General features: G+C 30.6%; 8 protein-coding genes across 21 annotated transcripts in view; 6 read left to right on the top strand and 2 right to left on the bottom strand.

Moving 5' to 3' along the window:
• The window catches only part of LOC100646806 (hepatocyte nuclear factor 4-gamma), a 49334-nt gene extending 45990 nt beyond the window's left edge, over positions 1-3344 (top strand). For all 9 annotated transcript variants that reach the window (XM_012317749.3, XM_048413525.1, XM_012317746.3 and 6 more), the window contains one exon: positions 841-3344. In XM_012317749.3, coding sequence (XP_012173139.1) covers positions 841-1349 — 509 coding nt within the window. In that variant the 3' untranslated portion in view covers positions 1350-3344. The remainder of the gene's footprint in view (positions 1-840) is intronic.
• Positions 3345-3988: 644 nt separating this feature from the next.
• On the bottom strand, positions 3989-6554 carry LOC100648468 (DNA replication complex GINS protein PSF3). The gene is made up of 4 exons (XM_003403191.4): positions 6363-6554; positions 5928-6072; positions 5692-5821; positions 3989-5471 (listed from the first exon to the last, which is right to left on the bottom strand). The coding sequence occupies exons 1-4, from the start codon at positions 6466-6468 to the stop codon at positions 5244-5246; spliced, it is 609 nt and encodes a 202-aa protein (XP_003403239.1). The 5' UTR covers positions 6469-6554; the 3' UTR covers positions 3989-5243.
• A 287-nt stretch (positions 6555-6841) lies between these two features.
• LOC100644791 (pre-rRNA-processing protein TSR1 homolog) lies at positions 6842-10362 on the top strand. Of its 2 annotated transcripts, XM_048413520.1 has the most exons (13): positions 6842-6954; positions 7028-7170; positions 7253-7523; positions 7617-7863; positions 7935-8132; positions 8235-8459; positions 8528-8693; positions 8759-8956; positions 9036-9259; positions 9324-9578; positions 9653-9763; positions 9841-10048; positions 10123-10362. In XM_048413520.1, exons 2-13 carry the CDS (start codon positions 7059-7061, stop codon positions 10278-10280), a joined length of 2373 nt encoding a protein of 790 aa, XP_048269477.1. In that variant the 5' UTR covers positions 6842-6954; positions 7028-7058; the 3' UTR covers positions 10281-10362. The 2 variants fall into 2 exon arrangements, with proteins under 2 accessions (XP_048269477.1, XP_048269476.1); XM_048413519.1 differs by having other exon boundaries at positions 6920-7170.
• Positions 10363-10463: 101 nt separating this feature from the next.
• LOC100644084 lies at positions 10464-11957 on the top strand. Of its 2 annotated transcripts, none has more exons than XM_048413531.1 (5): positions 10464-10618; positions 10730-10828; positions 10956-11221; positions 11288-11503; positions 11581-11957. In XM_048413531.1, exons 1-5 carry the CDS (start codon positions 10594-10596, stop codon positions 11752-11754), a joined length of 780 nt encoding a protein of 259 aa, XP_048269488.1. In that variant the 5' UTR covers positions 10464-10593; the 3' UTR covers positions 11755-11957. The 2 variants fall into 2 exon arrangements, with proteins under 2 accessions (XP_048269488.1, XP_048269487.1); XM_048413530.1 differs by having other exon boundaries at positions 10466-10618; positions 11597-11957.
• A 1818-nt stretch (positions 11958-13775) lies between these two features.
• On the bottom strand, positions 13776-16385 carry LOC100647241 (lipase 3). The gene is made up of 8 exons (XM_003401705.3): positions 16100-16385; positions 15828-16026; positions 15339-15453; positions 14992-15238; positions 14754-14909; positions 14590-14674; positions 14371-14513; positions 13776-14291 (listed from the first exon to the last, which is right to left on the bottom strand). The coding sequence occupies exons 1-8, from the start codon at positions 16316-16318 to the stop codon at positions 14139-14141; spliced, it is 1317 nt and encodes a 438-aa protein (XP_003401753.1). The 5' UTR covers positions 16319-16385; the 3' UTR covers positions 13776-14138.
• LOC100647001 (pancreatic triacylglycerol lipase) lies at positions 16102-20416 on the top strand. 4 transcript variants are annotated; one of them, XM_012317741.3, is made up of 10 exons: positions 16102-16233; positions 16481-17371; positions 17459-18266; positions 18338-18418; positions 18487-18752; positions 18845-19319; positions 19400-19651; positions 19713-19827; positions 19963-20169; positions 20234-20416. In XM_012317741.3, exons 3-10 carry the CDS (start codon positions 18191-18193, stop codon positions 20316-20318), a joined length of 1557 nt encoding a protein of 518 aa, XP_012173131.2. In that variant the 5' UTR covers positions 16102-16233; positions 16481-17371; positions 17459-18190; the 3' UTR covers positions 20319-20416. The 4 variants fall into 4 exon arrangements, with proteins under 4 accessions (XP_012173131.2, XP_048269479.1, XP_048269481.1 ...); XM_048413522.1 differs by having other exon boundaries at positions 16481-17375; XM_048413524.1 differs by having other exon boundaries at positions 16481-17752; positions 17894-18266.
• Positions 20417-20537: 121 nt separating this feature from the next.
• Positions 20538-22211, top strand: LOC100647359 (protein SCO2 homolog, mitochondrial). Its single transcript, XM_003401706.4, has 5 exons — positions 20538-20697; positions 20795-21221; positions 21285-21490; positions 21570-21993; positions 22065-22211. The coding sequence occupies exons 1-4, from the start codon at positions 20644-20646 to the stop codon at positions 21750-21752; spliced, it is 870 nt and encodes a 289-aa protein (XP_003401754.2). The 5' UTR covers positions 20538-20643; the 3' UTR covers positions 21753-21993; positions 22065-22211.
• Positions 21943-23125, top strand: LOC100647480 (transcription initiation factor TFIID subunit 10). The gene is made up of 4 exons (XM_003401707.4): positions 21943-22064; positions 22314-22446; positions 22530-22594; positions 22680-23125. The coding sequence occupies exons 2-4, from the start codon at positions 22330-22332 to the stop codon at positions 22879-22881; spliced, it is 384 nt and encodes a 127-aa protein (XP_003401755.1). The 5' UTR covers positions 21943-22064; positions 22314-22329; the 3' UTR covers positions 22882-23125.
• The last annotated feature ends 21 nt before the right edge of the window (positions 23126-23146 follow it).

Raw genomic sequence — 23146 nt, 5'->3', positions numbered from 1 at the left:
TCTTTAGGATAACTTTGTTGTTTTGAAGTTAAACTGTAGTAAAAGTTTTTTATTTTTGTTTTAAGAAATTTGAATAGCCTTAGCTTCCTTTTGGTATATCTTCTAAGAGCTTGAAGTTCTTCTATATAGTATAATATTTTTTTAATATTTTAGAAAATACAAATTTGTTGATATACAATTGCATCTACAGATACATTCGTATGTTATTATTTATATCATCTTCCATTCTCACTCATCCCTCGTTCACTTTCACTCACTTATTCCCTATTGAATCACCATTTGTCACCATTAACTCCTACTATAAATAAGTGAAACCTCTTATTACTCATAATAACAAACAAAACGTTTATTATGCATATTATAAACAAATCTTTTAGTGTAGTTAAATCAATTTCTTATGAAGTCTTAAGAAAACCGTAATGAAAGCTTCTTTCGACCACGGTTATTCTTGATCCAAGATAATCTTCGATAATATCCTATTGATTATGTCAAGTTGAAGAACAACGTAGAATTTGCGTGTCATTCGGCGAAGATTTGCCGGCACGCGAGAACGATTGTCTCAATGAGATTTAATTGATGATCGGCGCGGTCACCGTCGCTATGTCAAAATGGATTGCAAGCAATGCACGCGTGCTCTGCTTTTTAATATGTATAAAGATATGTATAATAAAAGTCAGCCGAAAATATAAAATAATATTTGTGCATACGGGCTGAGTTACTTTGATATGCAATATGTATATTTATTTCATAAAATTTTTGGATTAATAATTGGTTGGATAAACCTGATTTTCACTAATATCATTTTTAATCCAAAATAATCGAAAATCTTTCTGTTAACAGATGCAAAAGGCTTAAGTGAACCACAGCGAATCAAGCAACTGCGTTATCAAATTCAGATTAACTTGGAGGATTACATAAGTGACCGACAATACGATAGTCGTGGTCGTTTCGGTGAGATCCTCCTAACTTTACCAGCTCTACAGTCCATTTCTTGGCAAATGATCGAACAAATCCAGTTTGTCAGACTGTTTGGAGTCGCACACATTGACAACTTACTGCAGGAGATGCTCTTAGGTGGTGCAACAGCAGAGATCAACGGTATTGCAACTCCAATACCAATTTCAAACGCTCCTGGTAGTTATGTGAGCAGCAACGAGAGTCCTAGCAGTCCTTTGACCCCAACAAATATGGCTCCATTAAGTCCTCAGGATCATATGTTGAGTAGTGGAAGTCCTGTAATGATCCTGAGGGATCTTACACCTATTTCAAATCAAGAAGACGTGACTAGTGTAACAGGATTCAGGATGTTTAAACAGGAGCCCAGTCTTGAAACTGAATCAACCTTTTAATGATATTAAAAGACGTTAGAGTTTAAAGATTCTGGCGCATTGATTAACAAAGTGCATAATTACTGACACATCAACTCTATAAACGTTAAATATCTACACAGAAACTTAACATATTATGAAAGGATGCAGAAGGATTTTTAAGATCAAATATAAATGATTAAACTTTATTGGTAAGAGTTAATATATTAATTTTCTCGGATTTTTGGAACAAGGGTGCATTCTACGAGAGTCTGTAGTCTACTTGAACTTCTGAAATTTTTCACATAAAACATATTGCAATATAATGCCAGAAGATGTTTCTTAAAACAAATTCTTTGAACGAAAAGAAAATAATTGGTGAGTTATCAAAAAACAAGAAAGAATTTAGTTTATGTGTCATAAAACTAGGAGCTTCCTTTGGATGATTGATTTTCAAATGTTTAAATGGGAGACAAATATTGAGAATACATTAAAACAAATTCACAAATTTTAAGATGGTTGGAAAAGGAAAGATTCCAGAGTCTATAAAACATTCAATATATGATAGATTCAAATAGATAATATAATAGATTCAAAGAGTCTATAAAACATAAAATTTTTTAAAATGACATTATTTGTTTTATTACTTCTCAACTTTTTGTGATGAGCGAATCAAAAGAACTCGTTGAAGATATTTGAAGATGATACATAAGATGAAGGACTATTTTCATTTTTAAAGATCTCGAAACATACGATAAGATTTTTGAAAAGGTATCGGAATTCTTAAAAGATCCCAAAAACAAGAGTGGATTTTTAAAAATCTTTATCAACTTTGCGACGAGAAACTCAGATTTTTTAACGATCTCTAGTGATCTTTTTGAACAATTTTTAAATGCTAGTGATAATTCTTATTAGATTTATAAATAAACAGAACATTTTTTTATTCACACGCTACGTTTATAAATACATTTGTTATTTTTTAAAATGGTGCAACTTAAGTGATCATTTTTAAAAAAGTTTTATCAAACTTCTCGCATTCATATTCATCAGTTTTGTTCGTAGTTTAAGAACACTTTTTAGGACTAGATTAAGGAATATCAGAAGTGTTACGAAATTTCTGATTATTGAGTAAAAGTCGCGCTCAATCAATTGCTCAATTACTCATTTTAATCACCGTAATCATAAGGTTCAATCAAAATCAGTCGATATTTAGTAATAAAATAGTTTTGTTACTTGGAACTTAAACTAAATATACAATAACATTAATTTACTTCTTATCGCATAATATTTAATAATCGCATTTCATAAATGTCATCGGAAGAAAACAAATCATTGACTTAAGGAAAAAAGGAAGAAAAGAAAGATATGACGTTTATTCAAAATTGTATAATTTTCTGTATTACAGAGGAACAATCTTTCTTTAAATTTATTATTTTATCATGAGCTTCATTAGCGTTTTCTACTTTTAATTTCATCAAAAGATCTTTTGTTTAATTGGATCTTGTTCTGTGCGATCACATAAATGCAATCATAAATTTTAAGTGTTATATTCGTAGTATATAAGCGTATAGTTATTTATACAAAGGGTTTATTAATTATATTATTTATAATATATTCCTACCAGAGAATATTTTTGTTACCACAATAAAACATCTTGTTATTCTTGTTATATAGAATATGCATTGTATTATATGTACACGTTAATTATGATGATGATTATTTTTATAAATACTTTTGTAAATTAAACGTACGTTACATTCTTCTGAAAAGAATATTGGACAATATCGACCATCTCTTTCTTACACATCGACAAATATTCATATAAGTGAATGTAACAAGATTTTAAATATTGTACATAGTATTTTATAAGGATAAGTTATGTTTGTATACATACTAATTTTTATCTAATCAAGTCATCTTAATGTCATTTACAAAGATCAGGGTACAAACATGTAATTATCATTTCAAAATCTAATACTTTCTAGGAAATGTGCCAATATAAAATATATGATTTTCATAATAAATTCATTTTAATTATATTTAGAATTTTATTACAATGACAAGGTTTTTTGTTTTTACCAGTCAAATAAAAGAATTTAAACTTAACAAATACTTTTATCTTAATATCATGCTCATTCGTTTAACACATAGGAGATATTTTTAGTCTAGATACTTCTTAATACACAACAAATTATTTAATATTAAAACCTAAAATCGTTTTTAATCATTCTCTTTATATAAAAAATTTCAAATTTTTATTTTAAAATACCTATTTTTTAAACAACAAAAGTAACATGTCATACATTTATAATAATTTGAAATTTTGTCAAGAAATTTGTTCAAGATAATTCTTTTCTATTATTTGGAAAAAATTCATTAGGAAATATTTGTAACTTGTTAGGTTCTAATGTTAAATAACTTTCAAATTGAAATAGAATGTTTTCTCTACATTCAGTGCATAAAATCTCCAATAAAGAATCGTAAATATAAAAATATTTATTTGAAATGAATGAAATATTCAAACTATCAATAGACGCCAATCTCTTCATTTTAGAAATATAATAACAATTATTTTTAAATGTTTCATAGAAACTATTTTTGTTCTTGTGTTATTATGTATTAATGCTTCAACTGACAATACAACCGATACTGTTACTCAGAAAAAGTAAATTAAAAATATGTAAATTAACTCAAAACTTTATTTTTTTCAATCAACTAAAAATATTAATAAAATATTGGAGTTTATAATAAGAGGGCAATATGAATGTTTTCGTGAATTTTTTTCACCATTTAAAAATGTTTCGCATGGTTTTGTGCACAATAAATGACATTCCACATAAAAAATCAAAACTAATTAGCAAGTAGTTAGCACCTTTCTCAACGAAGAGAGGAGCACTCGCCATTGCAATGCAATTTTTTTTAGCGAAGGAGTACGCGTACTTTTGTTAATGTCCTGTACATTTGGAGTATGATTTGTTTTTCATTTTCGTCAGAACTGTTTACCAAATTTATTGTAAAATTAAGAGTAAAAAATTTTGTAGAATTTGAAAATCAATTTGAAAATTGATGTTATTCATATTTTTTATATGGGAATATTGAAAAAAGAAAACAGTCCATAGTAATAGTTGATTAGGAAACTAAAATTAATTTTGACAACGAAAATTAAAATTAATTATAAATTACATAACTATATTATAAGATTAAAATTAATCGTGACAATGTAATTAAATATAAATGAAAACTATACGTTGAAAAAATAAATAATTGTTCTACATATACAGAATGCATATACGCACAAGAAATATAATTTAAAAAATTCTAAACAAGTTGTTCATTCCAAATGTACATCGCGACTTCTGTTAAGTTTCGTATTTATGACTGTATGAGAAACAATAATGTAATTAATTAGTTATAACAATATTTTAAGTTGTAACATTATTGTTAGTATACAACGCAAAATATAATGTATAAATATAAAAATAGAGCATTTTATGTGGCATGTGTGTACGCCCGTACAGAAACTGTAAATTAGTGAAAGTGATAATATTATCATTATAAATGTATAACAAGTGCGTTTTTTCATAACATTTTCGTATTTTTTTTTTTTTTTTTTTTTACTCAAGCAAGTTCTAATTATTTTCTAATTTCTAAATAAATGAAAGAATATTTATTGCAATATCAAATATATTAATATATCTCCAATAATCAGCTTTCTACAATATGGTAGTAATATGCAAGTTCAATGAAAATGTAATTTAAAAAAGTTATGTTATATGATTTATGTTATAAAATGTTTTGCACCTGTTTCTCGATTATTTTAAATAAATTCAGTTTATTCTACAATATTGATATTTTCAGATTATTTAAAAACTTGATAAAAACATTATTTTACAAATTATTGACAATCGTATGCTGTATCTTTGTAAAACGAAAAAGCTAATCAAGTTCATATTTGTCCCGTTTCCGTTTTTTCAAATTTGTCGCTATTTCGGAAATAACCATTCCATTTGTACCCATTTTTAACCATTCTGTAAGACGAACTTTGGCTTGTCGACCGATAAGGAAGAGATCTCTTTCAAGTCGGGGAAGTTGAATTGCTAATGTAGGATCAGACGTTAGATTCTGAGACCAGTCCATTACTAATTGAAAACGAGACTTAAATGTCTGAAAACGAAAATATACTTTAGTTTTATAAAGTTATTGAAATTTGTAACTTCAATTTTGTATACATGGATTAATTAGAATATCTTTCAATTATGAGATTTCCAATGTTTTACATAACACATGATATATCAAAAAAAATTTTTCAATACTTTTGTGAGGCACTATATCTTGTTAAAAAATAAAAAAGACATAGTACCTATTTTTACTATAATTCACTTACCTGTAGTAAACTTTCTGCAATTATTTCAGAATCTTTGCCACTGAATTTTCTTACATGCATTCCTAATTCATAATAAAATGGATTCCATCTACTTAAAACTATAGCATCAGCATCTGCTTCTAAAATTTCTCTAAAAGCACAAATGATGTAAATAAATATACACACAGGAAAGTGTTTGTAAAGATTTAATCAAATAACATATTGTTGAAAAACGAATAAAAATATAAAAATCAAACCTGTATCCTTCTTTGTATATATTTGGTATATCGATATTAACTGCTGGATTCTGTAAATTTTTTAATGCGTCTGCTAGCCATAATGGAAATTCTACTTTGGATCCAACTTGTAAATCCTCAGATTGACACGAAGGATCCAAAAAACCTTAAACAATAGTATTCCTATCTTTAACAATATTATATATCATTCTTATCAGATATTGTATACGTAATATGAATATACTGTGATTATTATATAGATTATATACAAATATAATATCGAAATATAATAAAGACCTTATAAAAGTTATATTATTAGTTTTTATCACTCAATCCAGTTTTATAGAGTATATCTCTATAATATAGAGAGTATCTCATTTTTTGAAGTAGACTAATTGGAATATAGTTTTATAGAATATATCTCAGTAAGTAAAAAAATAATAAATGAAAAATTACCTAAACCAGGTAAATCTACTTCAATTTTACAAGATATTCGTTCTTCAGTAGTTAAAATGTCAGTTATTGCAAAATAATCCGGGATATAACTTTGACAACATGCCATTTTAGAAAACTAACGCATGTTAGCATAAGCAATGAATTATCCAAAGCTCATCTTAATTCATTGTGACCATTGACTAAGAATAAGGTAGATGTTACATTAAATGGAACAAGTGTCTCGGGTTATGAAATACCGACTTGCCAAAGGATCAGAATGTTTCTTACGCCCCCTGTGGTTCTCTAGGCTAAACATAGGAATTATCACAGACGACTCGTCAGTGAATATAATGCCAGAGAAGATGTGTGTTGGTCACATAGTATTGCATCCCGATTTCAGGCCAAACCATGTGTTGTCTGCTATCCTCACATGCTCCAAGTTGCAGTACCTTTCATCTTCTACAGATGGCGCTACAAGCCTTATCGCACAATATTGCATCACTGCTATATGAACAAGCCATATGTTGCCACCTATAGAATATGGAAGGAACTGCAACTTGGAGCATGTGAGCATGTGAAGCAACATGCGTCTTATCGTCGGGTTGTACCCATGGCAAGTAGTAAGATTTATTATAAAGATATTTCTATTATATTTTATTATATTATAAAGATATTTTATTATAAAGATATTTACAAGGATATATACTTTCAAATAAAATGGGACCAACAAAACAAGAAGTACATCGACCTGGTGCATTTAAGCAAGTTAATAAACCACATAAAACAGGTAGACATCGTAGTAAAGGATCAATAAGTAGCGAGGTTAAAGGTAAAATTCTTTGCAATTTATATTATTATGGCTTTTTAATATTTTACTGCTTTCTATATTTCCTAATTTGCAACCAATATAGGAAAAGTTGGAGTAAAAGTTTTATCGAAACGTGCCACTAAAAATCTTGGGAAGCGTGCCCGAAGGCTACAATCTTCGCAAATTAGAAAAAACAAGAGAGAGGAGGTGTTGCAGCAAAAAAGGAATTTTGGTGGATCTCATTCTGCACCTATTCTTTTATGTATTATTGCATTACAAAAAGATGTAGATACTGATAATATATTATCAGTAATAACAAAAGCTGACGAGTCTGCAACTATAATTAGTAGTCCACGTGGTACAATTCATTTAAGGTATAATGCTACTATGATAAATGATAAATGATAAATGATAAATGATATTAATAAAAATATGAATTATTGATTACTAATCTTTTTTTACGACAGTGTACCTAGGTTCAAGCAACGCTTTTCTATTGTGGTTGCTCCAGTTGGAAATTTGTTTGCGACATTGGATATAGCAAAAATAGCTACCACTGTTCTTTTTGTTGCATCCGCAACAAATAAGTCGGACAATAGTCCCAGATTGGAAGTACTTGATGACTGGGGAAAGGAAATTATTATGCCCTGTGTTGCTCAAGGTTTGGCAACTCCGCTAATAGCACTTACAAATGTTGAAAATCTTCACATAAAGGTATTGTGTTTTTGATATTTATTATCATATTTTGCACAAAAATAATTTCAATTTCACGAACTTTATTACAGAAACGTCAAGATTTCAAAAGCCATGTACAATCCGAACTTTGTAAGTGGCTTCCTAAGGAAGAAGTTTTCCAACTAAGTACCCCCATTGATGCTCTTAATATTTTACGACGTATTGGTACTAGAAAACAAAGAACAGTATCTTATAGAAACAACAGAGCTCAGTTGTTAGGAGAAGAAGCAGTATTTAAATGTAATGAAGTAGGTATTGATGTAATAATTATCTATTAATTACCTATTGTTATGTAATAATTATCTACCAATTAAAAGATTAAGTATATATCCAAATTTGATTTCAATTAGAACTGCACAGAGCTTGGAACTCTAATGATCTCTGGGTATCTTAAGAACGTACCATTATCAGTTAATGGTTTAGTTCATATACCTGAATTGGGAGATTTTCAAATCTCTCAAATTGATGCACCTGGTGATCCATATTCAGTGGAGAAAAAGTTGAAGAAAGACTCTAATGCAATGGACGATGAACCATCCACGCGGGTTCTTGCACGCGCAGATCCAGGGAAACAAGTAATTTCATGAAATATAATAAAACTTTGAATCTTTAAAAGTTCTAATCAATTTTCTCAATTTTTTAGGAATCTCTCGAAAGTGAAAATATACTTGACCCTATGGATGCTGAACAAACTTGGCCTACAGAAGAAGAATTAGCCGAAGCCAAAGCTCAAAGGAAAAAAATTGTAAAGAGAGTTCCAAAAGGAACTTCTGAATATCAAGCAGCTTGGATTCCTGATGAGGATGGAGGTATTTGTTTTTTAGTCATAAATTAAATTTGGAGATGTATATTATTCTTTGCTTGCATTTTGTAGAGGAATTGAGTGAGTGCTCGAACGATGAATCAGAAAACGAGATGTCTGTTGATGAACCACAATCTGAAACGGATAGCGGACCAGACGCAGAAGACGAGGAAGAATACGAGACAATTACTGTGTCCGAAGTTCCTGATGAACGATACGATGAGAATATCGATATGACAGAAGAAAAAGAAGCAATTGAAAACTTGAAGAGTATGTTTGCCGAATATACGTATATTACATTATTGAATATGTATTCTTGAAATCTTTAACCACAATTTTTTAAATATAGACGCAAAATTAGACGCAAAATTTCCTGACGAAGTAGATACACCTCAAGATATGTTAGCAAAACAGAGGTTTCAGAAATATCGTGGACTTGAATCATTCAGAACAAGTCCGTGGGATCCGGAAGAAAACCTTCCTACTGATTACGCTAGAATATATAAATTTGAAAATTTTGATAGAACACGAAAACGAATATTTAAAGAATCGCAGGAAATAGAGGGTGCTATGGTATGAACATTTGATTATCTAAAAATAATTATCTATTCATGCTAATTTATACAAATATTTTTAGCCTGGTTGGTATATCACAATTCACGTTGCAAATGTACGCGTAGATGCATTTTCTTCATTGGGAAATCATCCATTAATTGTATTTGGTTTATTACCGAACGAGCACAAAATGTCTGTCTTAAATGTGACATTAAAACATACGGGTCAAACATACAGTCCGGTGAAATCTAAAGCAAAATTGATATTTCAATGTGGATTTAGGAGATTCACTGCGTGTCCAATATTTAGTCAACACACAAACGGAAACAAACATAAAGCATGTATTATATTCTGTGAGATTTTAATATACTCTATTTATATCTTGTTACCAAGAATAGAAATATTTTTCAGTATGAGCGGTATTTTCGTCCAGAGAACACTGTCGTAGCAAGCATGTACGCTCCAATTACTTTTCCACCATGCCCAGTATTATGTTATGTTGAAAAACTGAATAAATCATTGGTAAGGAGGCAATAATTATATGCAAGTTAAAGGTTGATTCTATTCTTATATTATTAAAGGTTACAATATTTTTGTAGGAATTAATTGCAACCGGAAGTGTATTATCTGTGAATCCAGATAGAATAGTTGTAAAACGTGTTGTTCTTAGCGGCCATGCGTACAAAGTGCATAAACGATCAGCAGTTATAAGATTTATGTTCTTTCATCGAGAAGATATAAACTGGTTTAAACCAGTTGAACTACGAACGAAATATGGTCGTAGAGGACATATAAAAGAACCATTGGGTAGATGGATCATAAATTATTTCTTAATTTAATTGTTGCATTTAATTAAAAAATAACTCATTATTTTTTCCTAGGTACTCATGGTCACATGAAATGTGTATTTAATGGTCAACTGAAGTCGCAGGACACGATTTTAATGAATTTATACAAAAGAGTATTCCCAAAATGGACATATGAACCTTTGTTGTTAACAGAGTTACAACATCAAAATGAAAGCATGAACATAGAATAAAATCTGTTAATTAAAGTATTAAAATGTATATATATATATATGTATATATAATAATAAATAAAATTTTGTCATACATTTAAAATGCCTACCTTATACGCGTCTTGTTTTAATATTATGTAAAATGAATTCTAATTTTAATTTGAATGTATGATTTCGATATATCGCGAAATGTATCACGTGACTTATTTTCCAGCCAATTAGCTTCTTTTAAATAGTATCTTGTATACTGTTTGAAAGGTAACATTGTTGTGTGTGATGTGATTAAACAATATTTGATAATAATAGTGTTAAGCAAGAATCTTTCAAAGAAAATATGGACTTGGATACTTCTTATATTGGTAATTAGTATTTCATATAAATAAGAGTGTTGACAGACAAATGTAGATGTTTAATACACAAAAATAATGAACCTAAACTTTCTTCTTGAAACAACTATCTATTTAATATAGAACCTTTACTTGATGATTGGCTAGAAGAACTTCAATTGATCATTAAAGCACAAGAAAGTTTGATCAAAGCTGAAGACGAATTTTACATGCCATTTGTAGGTAATTATTGCATTTGAAACTGTATACCTTTGTTAATATTAATTTCATTTTTATTTATATCTTTGTTCCTATTTTGATAGAATATAATAACAACAAAATTTTCATTCACATTAAATATTGCTTTCAGCTATACCAATTCCAATCATCAATGCAATATTTAAAATAACAGAATATCTCCATTTGGGGCCAGATACTAGATATATTGCTATTCATTTATATGATAAATTTATGTGTAGCTATTTTTGGGAAGTATATAGAAATGCTGATCAAACAGAAAGTTCTTGGTCTCAAGTTTGTAAAAAAGTGACAAGTCAATCAAAATTATACCTCATGTCTTGTTTGCAATTAGCAAATAAAATGGATTCACATTTCAACAAGTTAAGAATATCGCAAGTACATATACATGATTTTATTTTGAATTTATCAATAGTGGTATCTTAATGTTTTTATATGCTACAGATACTTGGTATCTTACGATGTATAGACAAAAAATCTGAATACACACCCAATGTAATTTTTCTATCAGAATATAAGGTATTTAAGACTGTTGGATTCAGAATGCCATTTTACACTCCGTTAAATTGCGTAGAAATTCTTTTAGCTGCAACTGGACTCAAGGATACTCCAAATATGCAAGAACTTACTATAAATTTATTGGATCTAGTTTATCTGCAGGTTTGAATTTTATTAATAGATATTTGTAAGACATTAGTGATATGTTATAAATGACATTAGCATGATTAATGAAGCAGATATATATGGTTATAGAGGGAGGAAATATATTATCATTTGCAATGTTTGTTGCACGAACACAGAGCAAAAACTCAACAAGAAAAGAGGAGTCTTATGATATTAATGTCAAATATATTATTTTTGGGGGCTTCTATTGTTCTTTGTGGGGCATTCTTTTTGTGTATAGATTGTAATTCAGTAAGAGTTATAGCTTCAAAATTATCGCAATTAATAGATATGAAGATTCATGATATTTGGGATATGGCTAACATACTTCTTATAATGGCAATTCAAGAATAATTCTTAAAAAATCTATGTAAAAGTAAACTTCTGTATATTGTACACTGCATATCACTGCATATGTAATAAAAGAATGTAATTCTTACATATACCATTAGGTGAAATGTTTAATTAATACATTCTTATGAATTAATACTTCTTTAGTAGTAAATAACATATACATCCAACTATATGCCCAACTAACTTAAACACTTTCAATATCTCACTCACTATTGACAATACAAAAATATATTAGAGAAAAGAAATTATCTGATTTAAAAGGGCAAATATGATAGTAATCATATTTTTTATAGGTTTCAAGATTATCGATATTTTTTTAAATGGAGCTATATCTTCTTATCATCATGGCGTTACAACTGAAGTTAAGACCAATCGATCACCTATAGTGTTTGATAATAACTGCGAATGATGAAAAAGCTACGATAGAAAGATCAATGAGGGAAAATTTATTTCAACAAGTATTAAAAATGATGCCAATTGTCAATAGGAGAAAAGTTTCCTCGCAGTTACATTGCGTTGTATCGGCCTTTGTACAGCCATTCGATATAGCCTGCGCGTTCGCCTGATCTTAAACTTCTAGGCTTCTTTCTGTGGAGTATGATTAAAGAAATAATTTATCATGATATTAGTATAATACTATAAAATATGAGACAATGCATTAAATAGAACTGTGTGTGGTAATATTAGTCGTCACGTTATACAAGCGGCCAAGAATCATACGTTAATCGCTCACGGAAATGTATTGAAGTATATGTTCATAGTTTTGAACATTTGTGAAGTAAATTTTCCTTCATCGGCCTCCCTAAACATTTATGAATTTTTGGTATTCAAGATCATGTGAATGCATAATATTATAAGTTTTTGGATTGATCGTAACTTCAGCGCTGACACCATGATAATAAAAATATATACGACCACGAATAAATATATACTCTTTAAAACAGAGTAACTTTTTAAAAATTAGACCAATGATTTGATTTTTTTGGACAAGTTAGAAGGATCAGTTTACTAGACAATGTGTAAAAAGATATTAGGAAAATTGCAGTTGGTCGGAATCGCGAAGAAAATAGTAAGGGTTACTTTTTGCAATTTTATCTGAGCCTGTAATGAAAATTTAAAAAGTACATTTTGTAGATTTATGTTAGTTATATACATGTGGAAAATCGGTTAACATTACTATGAGCTAAAAACGATTAAAAATGATGCGAAGTTATCATTTTCTATGACTTTCGGCTTATAACTTTATTAATTATAGATTTTTGTTTATCTTTCGATGCCTGTTATTTGATTCTACACCAGCTGATTTCGATGAAATTTCCAATATGTACATAGCTATCATAACTCGACAAAATGTGTTGTTTAAATTTCCATTAGAGGTATAGTTAAAAAAGTTCTGAAAGGTGATCGTTATTATTTTCCTCGCGATTGCGGCCAACTGCAATTTTTTAAAAATTTTTTCTACGCATCGGTAGACTAATTCTTTTAACTTATCGAAAAAAATTCAAGTCGTTTGGTCCAATTTTAAGAATGTTATTCTGTTTTAAAGAGTATGCCAATACTTTTGTTCGTGACTGTATGTAATCGCGCTTAGAAAAACAATGACCTTGCAATCTCGAAATCAATGACCCTGAGATAAATCTAATGTTTACCATCATATTTGCCCTCTCAAATCAGATAATGTTTTCCTCTGAAATTTTGTTTATCAATAATAAGTGAGATATCTACGGTACTCGAGTTAAGTGAAACACCCTGTATGTATTGGGTTGGCAACTAAGTGATTGCGGATTTTGTCATTAGGTGGTAATTATATATGTATAAGAATACATGTATAAGAAGCCTATATTATTTCCCAATCATAGTGCATTTGTTACAAATGTTCAAAGTTCACACGCATTCACAACTGAAAGCATGGAAATAATTCAAAAGCTTATGATTTAATATATTTAAATTATTTGATACATATGTATATTTTTTCTGATCTGCTATATTTTCTATGATCATTTAGTGCATTACACACGTAAAGAATGTAAGATAATACAAAATTAATAATTGATGTCTTAATAATTCTTATAATCACATAATATGGTTCTTATAAACTGAATAGATTCATTCGATACTTTTCTGATTAGAATGTTGATCTGATTTTTAAATATCGACGAAGCTGTTGATCACATTATCGTCAACATTGGATAGAATTAATTAATTAAAATTAAAAAACCAAATTTATGGTCAATCATGTTCTTATTAACATAATTTGCACTTCATAGTCCAATAATATTCATTTTTTGTGATTTTCCATAAGACTTAAAATTTCATTGTATACCCAAGCATCTACATGCTTGCCCCATAAGAAATCAGTATGCCCAAAGCTGTCGGATGGAACTAAAAATTTCTGAGCATTGGGTAGTGCCCTGTACAATTGATGCAAGTCCTGTAAAGATAATAAACAGGGAAGAGAAACTTGAAAAATTCAGTTGAGACTGAAGCATCGCGATGAACAGCATACGAACCTGAACATTGACATACATATCATTGGCACTGTAATGCAAATACACTGGTAGCTTAACGTTGGCCAAATTATAATCAGGAGGTTGTATCGTACCGTATTTTTGCATATTGCCGATAAGGCCGTGGTCAAATTTCCGGAACTTGCCTGTGAGAAGAAAAGATGTAATTTGAAAAAAGCAAAAGGGTGTACATTTTATAAAATTATATTACTAAATATTAACCTGAACTAATCAATTGTCCATAATGTGCGATTTGCCTAACAGATGAACCAGCAGGATCATATTGCACAATCATAGGCAGTAGAGTCTATGAATTAGAATCAAGTTAAATCGAAAACTATTGTATATGTATAATGATTACATTGAATGCACATGTATATTATTACCGTATTAAGTTCTTTACTGAAGCCAGCACACAAGAATACGATGTTTTTACATACTGGTTGCAAAAGTGCTTCATCATCACACATCATTGTACCAAGCATCTGTATGAGTTTATCTGATGGCTTAAATTCATACATGCCTATCAAATCTGTTATGAACTGTAAAAAGACCAAAGATGAGAAAAATTCAGCATCCTTTGATTTGATATTAAAATTAGTAAATGCAGCTTCTAAAGTGTACATTGATATCTTTGGAATGAGGAGCCAAGAAACGGTATAGAGGACTGTTTGTCCTGGACATGAAGACTGCTGGACCCAAATTAAAAGAAGCGATAATCTTCTCTTGATACTCTGGCCGTTCGCTAGCCATTACAAAGAATGACGTACTGCCCTGGCTATGTGATATGATAAAGATTTTCTCTTTCTTTGTTTGAGCAAGGATATGGTCGATCATCGCTGGCAGATCGTACACTCCGATTTCATGCCAACTGTACGAAAGTATCAATCGTTGTATTATCAGGAAGTAATGATGCAGCAATCGTATTAATTGTCAAAATGCATTTTAACGAACTATTATTCCAATTATACCTGAACATCCAAAAATCTGGCTCTGAAACAGTCCAATCCAAGTGGTTTCGTGAGTACCTGTTGCCACGCACATTACCCAACCATACATCGTATCCCCAATCTGCTAATATGAAACCTAAAATTTGGAGAAAAATATTAATCGGATATGATTTAACCCTTTGCACTTGGCATATTCTTCAATTTTTTATTTGTTCTTTTCGTACAATGCGAAGGTGAAACTTCAAGGGAACATATATTTTTAAAAAATTTGGACCTTGTGTGGAGTTTGTGCTATATAATCACCAGTAATCTTTTTGTGTCCATTCAAGGAGAACAGCCGAGTGCAAAGAATTAAAGATAGCGTAAATTTATTTTTCCTTGGAAATGAAATACTCGATGTAAGTCTATTCCAAAAATCGATGACTTTTTAATAAAAAAGAAAGAAAAGGAGAAACAAATGATAGCACTTAAAAAAGCTTATTCTGTAGACGAATAGTAAATTGGTAATACCTAAACTCTTTTCAGGACCTGACAAAAGCCACGAAGCCGAGCAATCAAAAACTCCATGGAGAAGTAATACAGCTATTTTATTGTCAGATGGAGGTATTTTGTCCGATCCTACGATTCTATCCAGTTGCAAAATATACCTATCCTCTGTGACGACTCGATGAGTTTCGGCTACGTATCCCGCTTTTTCTGCAAGTTCTTTCTGCAGAAATGCTGACTCTTATTTCAACGTAAATACTAGGAATTATATGACAATCTCAGTAAAATTTACTTACAGGGGTTGCAACATTAAACTCAAATGCGGTATTAGTGATGTAATTTGATTCATGCTGTTGTCCTGTAAATGGCCCTCCTAAAATCACCGGCAACGCGCAACATAAAATAGATATCTTGAACATCATCGTGAACAGTACGTCTTCAAACAATTCGAATTGTTTCATAGACTTATATAAACAATCATTCCCAGATATATTTGTGCAAACAAAGTAGCGCATTAAGTTGTTATCAGTTATCGAGTATCAGATCAAATGTTGTCTACATATATAAATCACTTGGCTATTAAATTGTTACGAAGATAAATCTTTTGCTGATATTACAAGATATGATTTATATCTAATTTGTGTTTTTATAGATCTCCGGATTTCTTTCTTTTTCAGATAGACAGGCAATAGGTATAAGCAGACAGTAGCTGATGAAAAACAATGATTTTTGATTTTTGATCTGCGACTTTGATCAGTTACTTGCACGATTTAAAGATAAACGCAAGTAAACAATCAATGGAAAATCTCAATAAATGTTGCAGGTGTTACAACTTTTGAAGTATGAAAAATTCTGATATGTATCAATTCATGATACACTGTGATGAATGAGTATACTTTCTATCTCACTATTCATAAAAATATACAAATATTTTTAGAAATTCTTCTGTATATGTATACAATCGATCACAAAAAGATTCGGACACTTTACAATTTCAATTTCTAAGCTTTATATTTTCAGTAAATATACAAGGACCAGCAAAAATGTGTTACATTACGTTTCACTATATTATGCATGTATAGATAAGTAGAAAAATAAGTAGTAGAAAAAACTTTTGATTATTTATTATTAAACTTATTATTTATTGTTATCTAAATATTTTCTTTGGTCAGTGCTCGAATACTTTGTGATCCACTGTACTTGTTACAGATGTAAAGAATGCCTAACTACAAAATAAGGTATTTAGGATTAAAAAAATGCAGTCTGCTTTCTCTTTTTTTGCAAGATGATATTTAGGTAACTTCATTACTGAGCAATATTTAGGCATGCATAAGAAGGAATTGCTACAGTTTAATTTTGCAAACAGAAGATGCTTGGCAAATCTTCGCTGATAAGCTTATTTTTTAAAATACAATCGTGAAACTCGTTCGTCCGGTTTAACAGAACTTTAGTGAAAGACAGTCCGCGACTCTCGACTTCCTGAACATCACAGCATCGCTACAAAATCTCGTCCCAGTTTCGAAACTTCTCTCAATAGGCTTTTACTATGAGATAATAAACCATATTACGTATGTACGTATATAGTTATAATTATAAAATTAATATAATATAATATAATATAATATAAAATTATATATTTTTCATCGCAATAATAGATTTCTGTAAACGAGGATTGTACATTAACAAGTTGACTCTTCATTTATCTGCCCGCAACAATTTTAGTGAAATCGTTCGAGTGAAAGTAGAACGTCCCTATATGCAGAAGAAACCGTTATTTGCACACGAGAAAAGTTGGAAATATTGCGTCATATTGAATGGCGAAAAAGGTCATAATCGTTGTGACTTAAAAGAAAGTATCGTGAGCCGAGCATTTGGTTCAACGTATATTTCTTTCCAAATTCCATTGATACCTATCATTTGACGTATTTAACACATTCTACTGTTCTAAGGTGAACTAAGAATTGTTAAAGTAATTCGCTTTGCTATCAAAACGTACCAACCGCAAGTAGAGCGACGATTATGAGTAGCTATATGTAGTTTGATCCTCCATTTAATCCTTATTTAATAAATAATAATTCATACAACAACAGGTATAAATTCAGTGAGATAGGAAGTAAACTGGTCGTCGTGTGCTCGCTAGCGGAAAATCGATTGCGCAAAAGGATGGTACTTTTGCTATAATAGTAAGGTGGAAAATATTCATCCAACCATTTGTACTGCGCTTTAGTTTTCCGTTGTAGGTAGAATAGAGAATATTAAATAGAAAATCGCGTTAGTAACCTAAGAGAAGAAGGGGAGTGTGGAACAAACATAGGAGAAAGAGGAAAAGGAAAATAGCTAATAGCCTCCATCGAATGCGACCAAGATTCGAAGAAAACAAATGAAAGATGCAACTCGCGTTAGTGATACGCTTCGTCTTTTTAATGTTTCTTGTTCTTTGGATCGTCGAAGTTAATCGTGCTGGTAAGCAAGCTTTTAATGAAGATAAGAATAGTTGATTGTCACTGAGAAACTAAATTCTCTTCTTTTCCCAGCAAGATTCCCTGGAAGGAGTCGAGTGATGGTGCGGCGAATAAGAGTTGGTCTTGAACATTTGAAAGCGAAAATTTGCTTTGGTATGTATAGCATAAGAGGCGGTATTCGTCCAATTAAGTAAGAGATATAAAAGAAGTGGAAATTGCAGAATCAGTTGGCTGCTTTGCGGATCCACCGCCCCGTTTGACATTGAAAAGGCCGCCGGAGCATCCTAGCATAATTCAAACGAGATTTTTATTGTACACTCGCTCGAGACGAGAATCCCCTAAAAGCCTTCAATATGATGATGATTTGAAATCCATTCTTCAATCAGAATTTGATTCGACGAAACCTCTGAAAGTTGTAATACATGGCTATAAAGGAAGCGGTAGCGATATCGGTGCGGTTCTTTTGGTACAGGCTCTTCTGGACTTGGTAATTAACAAGAAGCGAATGTGTATTGTCGATCGATAGAGAATTCGTTTATCAGAACAACTTACGTAGATAAATGGTGGCATATCCATTAGGAAGACACGAACATCTTAGTGCTTGATTGGACAAGAGGAGCAGCAACGACCTATTCGGCAGCAGTGGCGAACACAGAACTCGTAGGACGGCAATTAGGTCTAGTCCTTTTAGAAGCTGTTAATTTGGGTATTCTTGCTGAAAACATTCACGTGATTGGCTTTAGTCTCGGAGCTCATGTGGCTGGCTGTGCCTCAGAGATCCTCAAGAAGAAAAGTATTCTTCTAGGTCGTATAACAGGCCTAGATCCTGCGTCACCCTTTTTCAGAAATCACTTGGTTAGAGAGAAGTCCAGGAAATTAGATGCTACCGATGCTCGGTTAGTGGATGTGATTCATACGGATGGATCCCAGGACATTACAGATGGATTTGGTCTTTTAAAGCCACTTGGTCACATCGATTTCTTTCCGAACGGCGGTAGAGAGCAGCCAGGTTGCAAGGATGTGAAGAATTCTGTTGTTGTTAGCCATTTGAAAGGTACGTGATTAGATGTTTGTTGATCGACGCGATCCAAGTTATTTGAAATTCTTCGAATTGTAAAAATAATAATGTTTCAGAGGATATGTTAACGAAAGAGATCGCTTGTAGTCATTTAAGAGCTTGGGTATATTTTTTGGAAAGCATACGTACAACGAATGAATCTTGTAAATTTATTGCTTGGCCTTGTCCCCAAGGAACGATCTCGTATACGAATGGAATGTGTTTCCCTATGGAATCTACGCTATGGTCCCAAGAAATGGGCTACCGAGCTAATCGCGGTCCTTTAGGAATTTATTATTTGCCCACGAGAGATCAAGAACCATTTTGTGGTAAAGTCAACTTGTATGTATAACATTTGCAACTCATTTTTTATTTGTTTGTTCTTATTAGGCCAGCCTTTGAGAGCATCGGTGACAATTTCAGAAACGGTGACAAAGACATCAGGAACATTATTCTTAAAGATTGTGGAACGTGATTCAACAATAAATTTCAAGTTTCGATGCACGTAAGATATACTTTAATAACGCTAATACGCGATCTTGATTCGTAAAAAATTTATCATTACTATTGCGATGCACTTGGAAATTTTATTCCATATATGTATCTATAAATAACTTTGACGAAATATTATGTGTTCAAGGATACCTACTCGAAGAAATAAATCGACGACATTCTACGATATTGGTGCAGGAGAATTTAAATTTTTGTCGAAAAACCGATCAACGATAGAAGCACGTATTTGGTACCAAAAAGATAAAAATGAAAAAAACGAAGATGCGACTATAATTTCTAACTCGGATATGTTGTTAATAGACACTGTTACTCTTGAAGATAGAAAAGGCAACAAGTACGTAAATACTAGTTATCTAAAACTAATTAATCTTTAATTAACGTTTTATTTGCTTATTTAGATGGAAATATTGTACTCGAAATACTGCCCTAAATTTCGAAGAATATTTGATAATACTTCGTCAGGAAGAGCGCGCCTTTTTATAAGAATAAACTCATTTATGTAGAAAAGACAAGTTATTTTAATAAAATATTTATTATATACAAAATACTAAAGAAAATAAAAAAAGGTTCGGATAAAAAAATACTTGTTAATTTAACAATTTTCTAATAATAAATTTTATCATCAATTTCTATAATGTATCATTATTCATTTCTTATATAACCCATTAATTAATTAAATCATTTCCGGGAAAGGAAGAAACGAGTATTTGAAATAGCCTGTATAAAGTCAGGTGCGATAACATACAATGGAAACATAACCTATTCATGATTTTAAACCCATCAAACTAATTGTGTGCAACAAAGAACAATGTCTTGTTTGAAAAATCTTCTTTTAAGATGTTCGAATCAAACTTTTAGAAGAGTAAGTAATTGTTATTCGAAGTAATTGTACTCAAATAGGATTACTTTCATAAAAGAACAAAACAAACACAAAATAATAAAATTAATATTATTTGCAGACAATTACATTTCGACATTCACTAAATTTTGGGCAATGTTATCCGCAAGTTAGAACCATAAATATTTTTACACCTTTACGTAAATCTAATGAAATACGCTCATTATCAAGTAAAAAACAATCCATCTTTAGAAACAGTGTTATCACATGGAAAAGTGTTGCAGTTACAAGCGTAGGATGTGCAGTTCTTTTAATGTATATGTATTATCTTCAAGAATCAAAAGATAAAGAAATAGAACGTGAGAGAAGACGTGCGCTAGGCAAGGCAGCAATTGGTGGAAAATTTGAATTAGTTGATTCTAAAGGAAAAGTATGGAAGTCAGATGATTTTTTAGGACAGTGGGTTTTAATATACTTTGGTTTTACGCATTGCCCTGACATATGTCCTGATGAACTTGAAAAACTGACAGAAATTGTTGATAAGTTGGGTAGGTTTAAATGACAGTATTTAAAAAAATATATATGTCTCTTACATTAAATTACTTTTTTAGAGACCCAGCATAATACAAAAGTTCAGCCTATATTTATTTCTGTGGATCCTGACAGAGATACGCCAGAAGTTGTAGGCAAATATGTTAAAGAATTTTCTGATAAAATTCTTGGCCTTACTGGAACCAAAGAACAAGTTGCTAAAGTATGTAAAGCTTATAGAGTATACTACAGCAATGGGCCCAAGGATCAAGATTCAGACTATATTGTTAGTCATTTATCTTCCTTATAAGTAGCTTAAATTCTATGTTTGAATATAAAATCACTTTATTTCTGTCATATTCTAGGTTGATCATACGATAATCATATATCTCGTTGATCCAGATGGTATGTTTGTGGATTATTATGGTCTGACTCATACTGCTGAACAGGTTATACAAAGTATGTTACTAAATAAACTTAAGTATGAGAACTTGAAGAAAGATTCTTGGATTCCATCATTGACTATAAAAAATCCACTACCAACATAATTTATTTATATTTTACTATTATATTAATTATGTTAATAGTTAAATCGCAAGTATGTTTTAAGCATTTTCTTGCATTAAATATTACTGTTTACTTATTATAACTGTATAAAAAGAAAAAAATCTTATGAAAAATAAATACTTGCACTATTTATTTGAATTAAATGCGAGTAATCGATCGATATATTCTCATAACAGTTATTCCCTAGGCCCTAGGTTTTCTTCCGGTTTAGAGAATTCTCAAGTACGCTTCTTTGTTTATATGCATGTAAATTCCTTTAATATATATTCACGGACGAGACGCTGATATTTTAGGTATGTTCTGCCGTTATTTCAAGAATATCTTTTTCCATTAATACACAGAAGAGTCAAGCAGAAGATTTTTATCTGAAAGAACTTGAAATATTTACTGAAAGAAATTTTGATACCTTTATTGTCGAGTATTGAGGTTACAATTTAAGGTTACCTTATTAATCATTTAAATTTTGTAATTTGAAAAATTATTTGTTTATGAATTTTATTCTAAGTCAAATTTTTTCTATGTAATGTTTTGATATCGTATAGGAAAAGATAAATCAAAATGGCAGAAGATTTTGGAAGAGATACACCACCTATGTACACAACAAATGAAGAAACAAAAACTGCTGGACAACCTCTTTCGGATTTTTTACTACAACTCGAAGATTATACGCCAACGGTAGGCAAATGAAACATCATAATTGTAGTTTGTTCATTATTATTAATAGTATAATCGGTAATATCAAATGATTCTTTTAACAGGTACCAGACGCCATCAGTGAACATTATTTACATACTGCTGGTTTTAATACGACAGATCCCAGAATGTAAGCAATTTGCAAAAAGCTTGATTAATATATAAATGAAACTTTAATGATTACTGTTTCATAAATATGTGTATAACGATTTTAGAGTGAGATTGGTTTCACTAGCTGCACAAAAATTTATATCTGAAATAGCAAATGATGCACTGCAACATTGCAAAACACGTGGAGCCAATCAGAATACAAAAACGAAAGGAAAAGATCGACGTTATACTCTTACCATGGAAGATCTGACCCCGGCAGTTGCAGAATATGGCATTATAGTTAAAAAACCACATTATTTTGTTTGATTCAGTAGCGTTCTACTTTATCTATTTTTATTCATGAAAAATCTTTATTTATTTAATATTCTTTCACATATATAGAATGAATTTTTAATATGTAGTATATCATTGTACAATTTTTAAAAAAATTAAGCGACGTGCTGCAACAAAAGACATAAAACTGTAAAAATAATGTAGCCTGAGGGTCATACATGATAGTTTTAAAATGATTAGGGAATTTAAATATATTATACTCCATCCGAAAAATTAATTTCAATATCTTTTTTAATTG

Source organism: Bombus terrestris, chromosome 16 (genome assembly GCF_910591885.1).
Source record: "Bombus terrestris chromosome 16, iyBomTerr1.2, whole genome shotgun sequence".
NCBI classification, from domain to species: Eukaryota; Metazoa; Arthropoda; class Insecta; order Hymenoptera; family Apidae; genus Bombus; species Bombus terrestris.
The sequence above is the reverse complement of the archived record's forward strand: the minus strand, read 5'-3'. Positions and strand labels throughout refer to the sequence as shown.

What these genes read in the sequence shown, in the direction of transcription:
- LOC100648468 (XM_003403191.4), bottom strand. Translation starts at nt 6,468, where the DNA reads ATGGCATGTTGTCAAAGTTATATCCCGGATTATTTTGCAATAACTGAC. An exon ending in ATATACAAAGAAGGATACAG is followed by an intron (nt 5,822 to 5,927) that starts GTTTGATTTTTA and finishes TTGTGCTTTTAG; the next exon opens with AGAAATTTTAGAAGCAGATG. An exon ending in TTGCAGAAAGTTTACTACAG is followed by an intron (nt 5,472 to 5,691) that starts GTAAGTGAATTA and finishes TTTCGTTTTCAG; the next exon opens with ACATTTAAGTCTCGTTTTCA.
- LOC100644791 (XM_048413520.1), top strand. Translation starts at nt 7,059, where the DNA reads ATGGGACCAACAAAACAAGAAGTACATCGACCTGGTGCATTTAAGCAA. An exon ending in GCGCAGATCCAGGGAAACAA is followed by an intron (nt 8,460 to 8,527) that starts GTAATTTCATGA and finishes TCAATTTTTTAG; the next exon opens with GAATCTCTCGAAAGTGAAAA. An exon ending in AAAAACTGAATAAATCATTG is followed by an intron (nt 9,764 to 9,840) that starts GTAAGGAGGCAA and finishes ATATTTTTGTAG; the next exon opens with GAATTAATTGCAACCGGAAG.
- LOC100644084 (XM_048413530.1), top strand. Translation starts at nt 10,594, where the DNA reads ATGGACTTGGATACTTCTTATATTG. An exon ending in CTTGGATACTTCTTATATTG is followed by an intron (nt 10,619 to 10,729) that starts GTAATTAGTATT and finishes TATTTAATATAG; the next exon opens with AACCTTTACTTGATGATTGG. An exon ending in ATTTTACATGCCATTTGTAG is followed by an intron (nt 10,829 to 10,955) that starts GTAATTATTGCA and finishes TATTGCTTTCAG; the next exon opens with CTATACCAATTCCAATCATC.
- LOC100647241 (XM_003401705.3), bottom strand. Translation starts at nt 16,318, where the DNA reads ATGCGCTACTTTGTTTGCACAAATATATCTGGGAATGATTGTTTATAT. An exon ending in CTCATTCCAAAGATATCAAT is followed by an intron (nt 14,910 to 14,991) that starts GTACACTTTAGA and finishes GTCTTTTTACAG; the next exon opens with TTCATAACAGATTTGATAGG. An exon ending in TGGACAATTGATTAGTTCAG is followed by an intron (nt 14,514 to 14,589) that starts GTTAATATTTAG and finishes TTCTTCTCACAG; the next exon opens with GCAAGTTCCGGAAATTTGAC.
- LOC100647001 (XM_012317741.3), top strand. Translation starts at nt 18,191, where the DNA reads ATGCAACTCGCGTTAGTGATACGCTTCGTCTTTTTAATGTTTCTTGTT. An exon ending in CGTCGAAGTTAATCGTGCTG is followed by an intron (nt 18,267 to 18,337) that starts GTAAGCAAGCTT and finishes TTCTTTTCCCAG; the next exon opens with CAAGATTCCCTGGAAGGAGT. An exon ending in AGATCAAGAACCATTTTGTG is followed by an intron (nt 19,652 to 19,712) that starts GTAAAGTCAACT and finishes TGTTCTTATTAG; the next exon opens with GCCAGCCTTTGAGAGCATCG.
- LOC100647359 (XM_003401706.4), top strand. Translation starts at nt 20,644, where the DNA reads ATGTCTTGTTTGAAAAATCTTCTTTTAAGATGTTCGAATCAAACTTTT. An exon ending in AGAAATTGTTGATAAGTTGG is followed by an intron (nt 21,222 to 21,284) that starts GTAGGTTTAAAT and finishes TTACTTTTTTAG; the next exon opens with AGACCCAGCATAATACAAAA. An exon ending in ATCAAGATTCAGACTATATT is followed by an intron (nt 21,491 to 21,569) that starts GTTAGTCATTTA and finishes GTCATATTCTAG; the next exon opens with GTTGATCATACGATAATCAT.
- LOC100647480 (XM_003401707.4), top strand. Translation starts at nt 22,330, where the DNA reads ATGGCAGAAGATTTTGGAAGAGATACACCACCTATGTACACAACAAAT. An exon ending in TCGAAGATTATACGCCAACG is followed by an intron (nt 22,447 to 22,529) that starts GTAGGCAAATGA and finishes TTCTTTTAACAG; the next exon opens with GTACCAGACGCCATCAGTGA. An exon ending in AATACGACAGATCCCAGAAT is followed by an intron (nt 22,595 to 22,679) that starts GTAAGCAATTTG and finishes TAACGATTTTAG; the next exon opens with AGTGAGATTGGTTTCACTAG.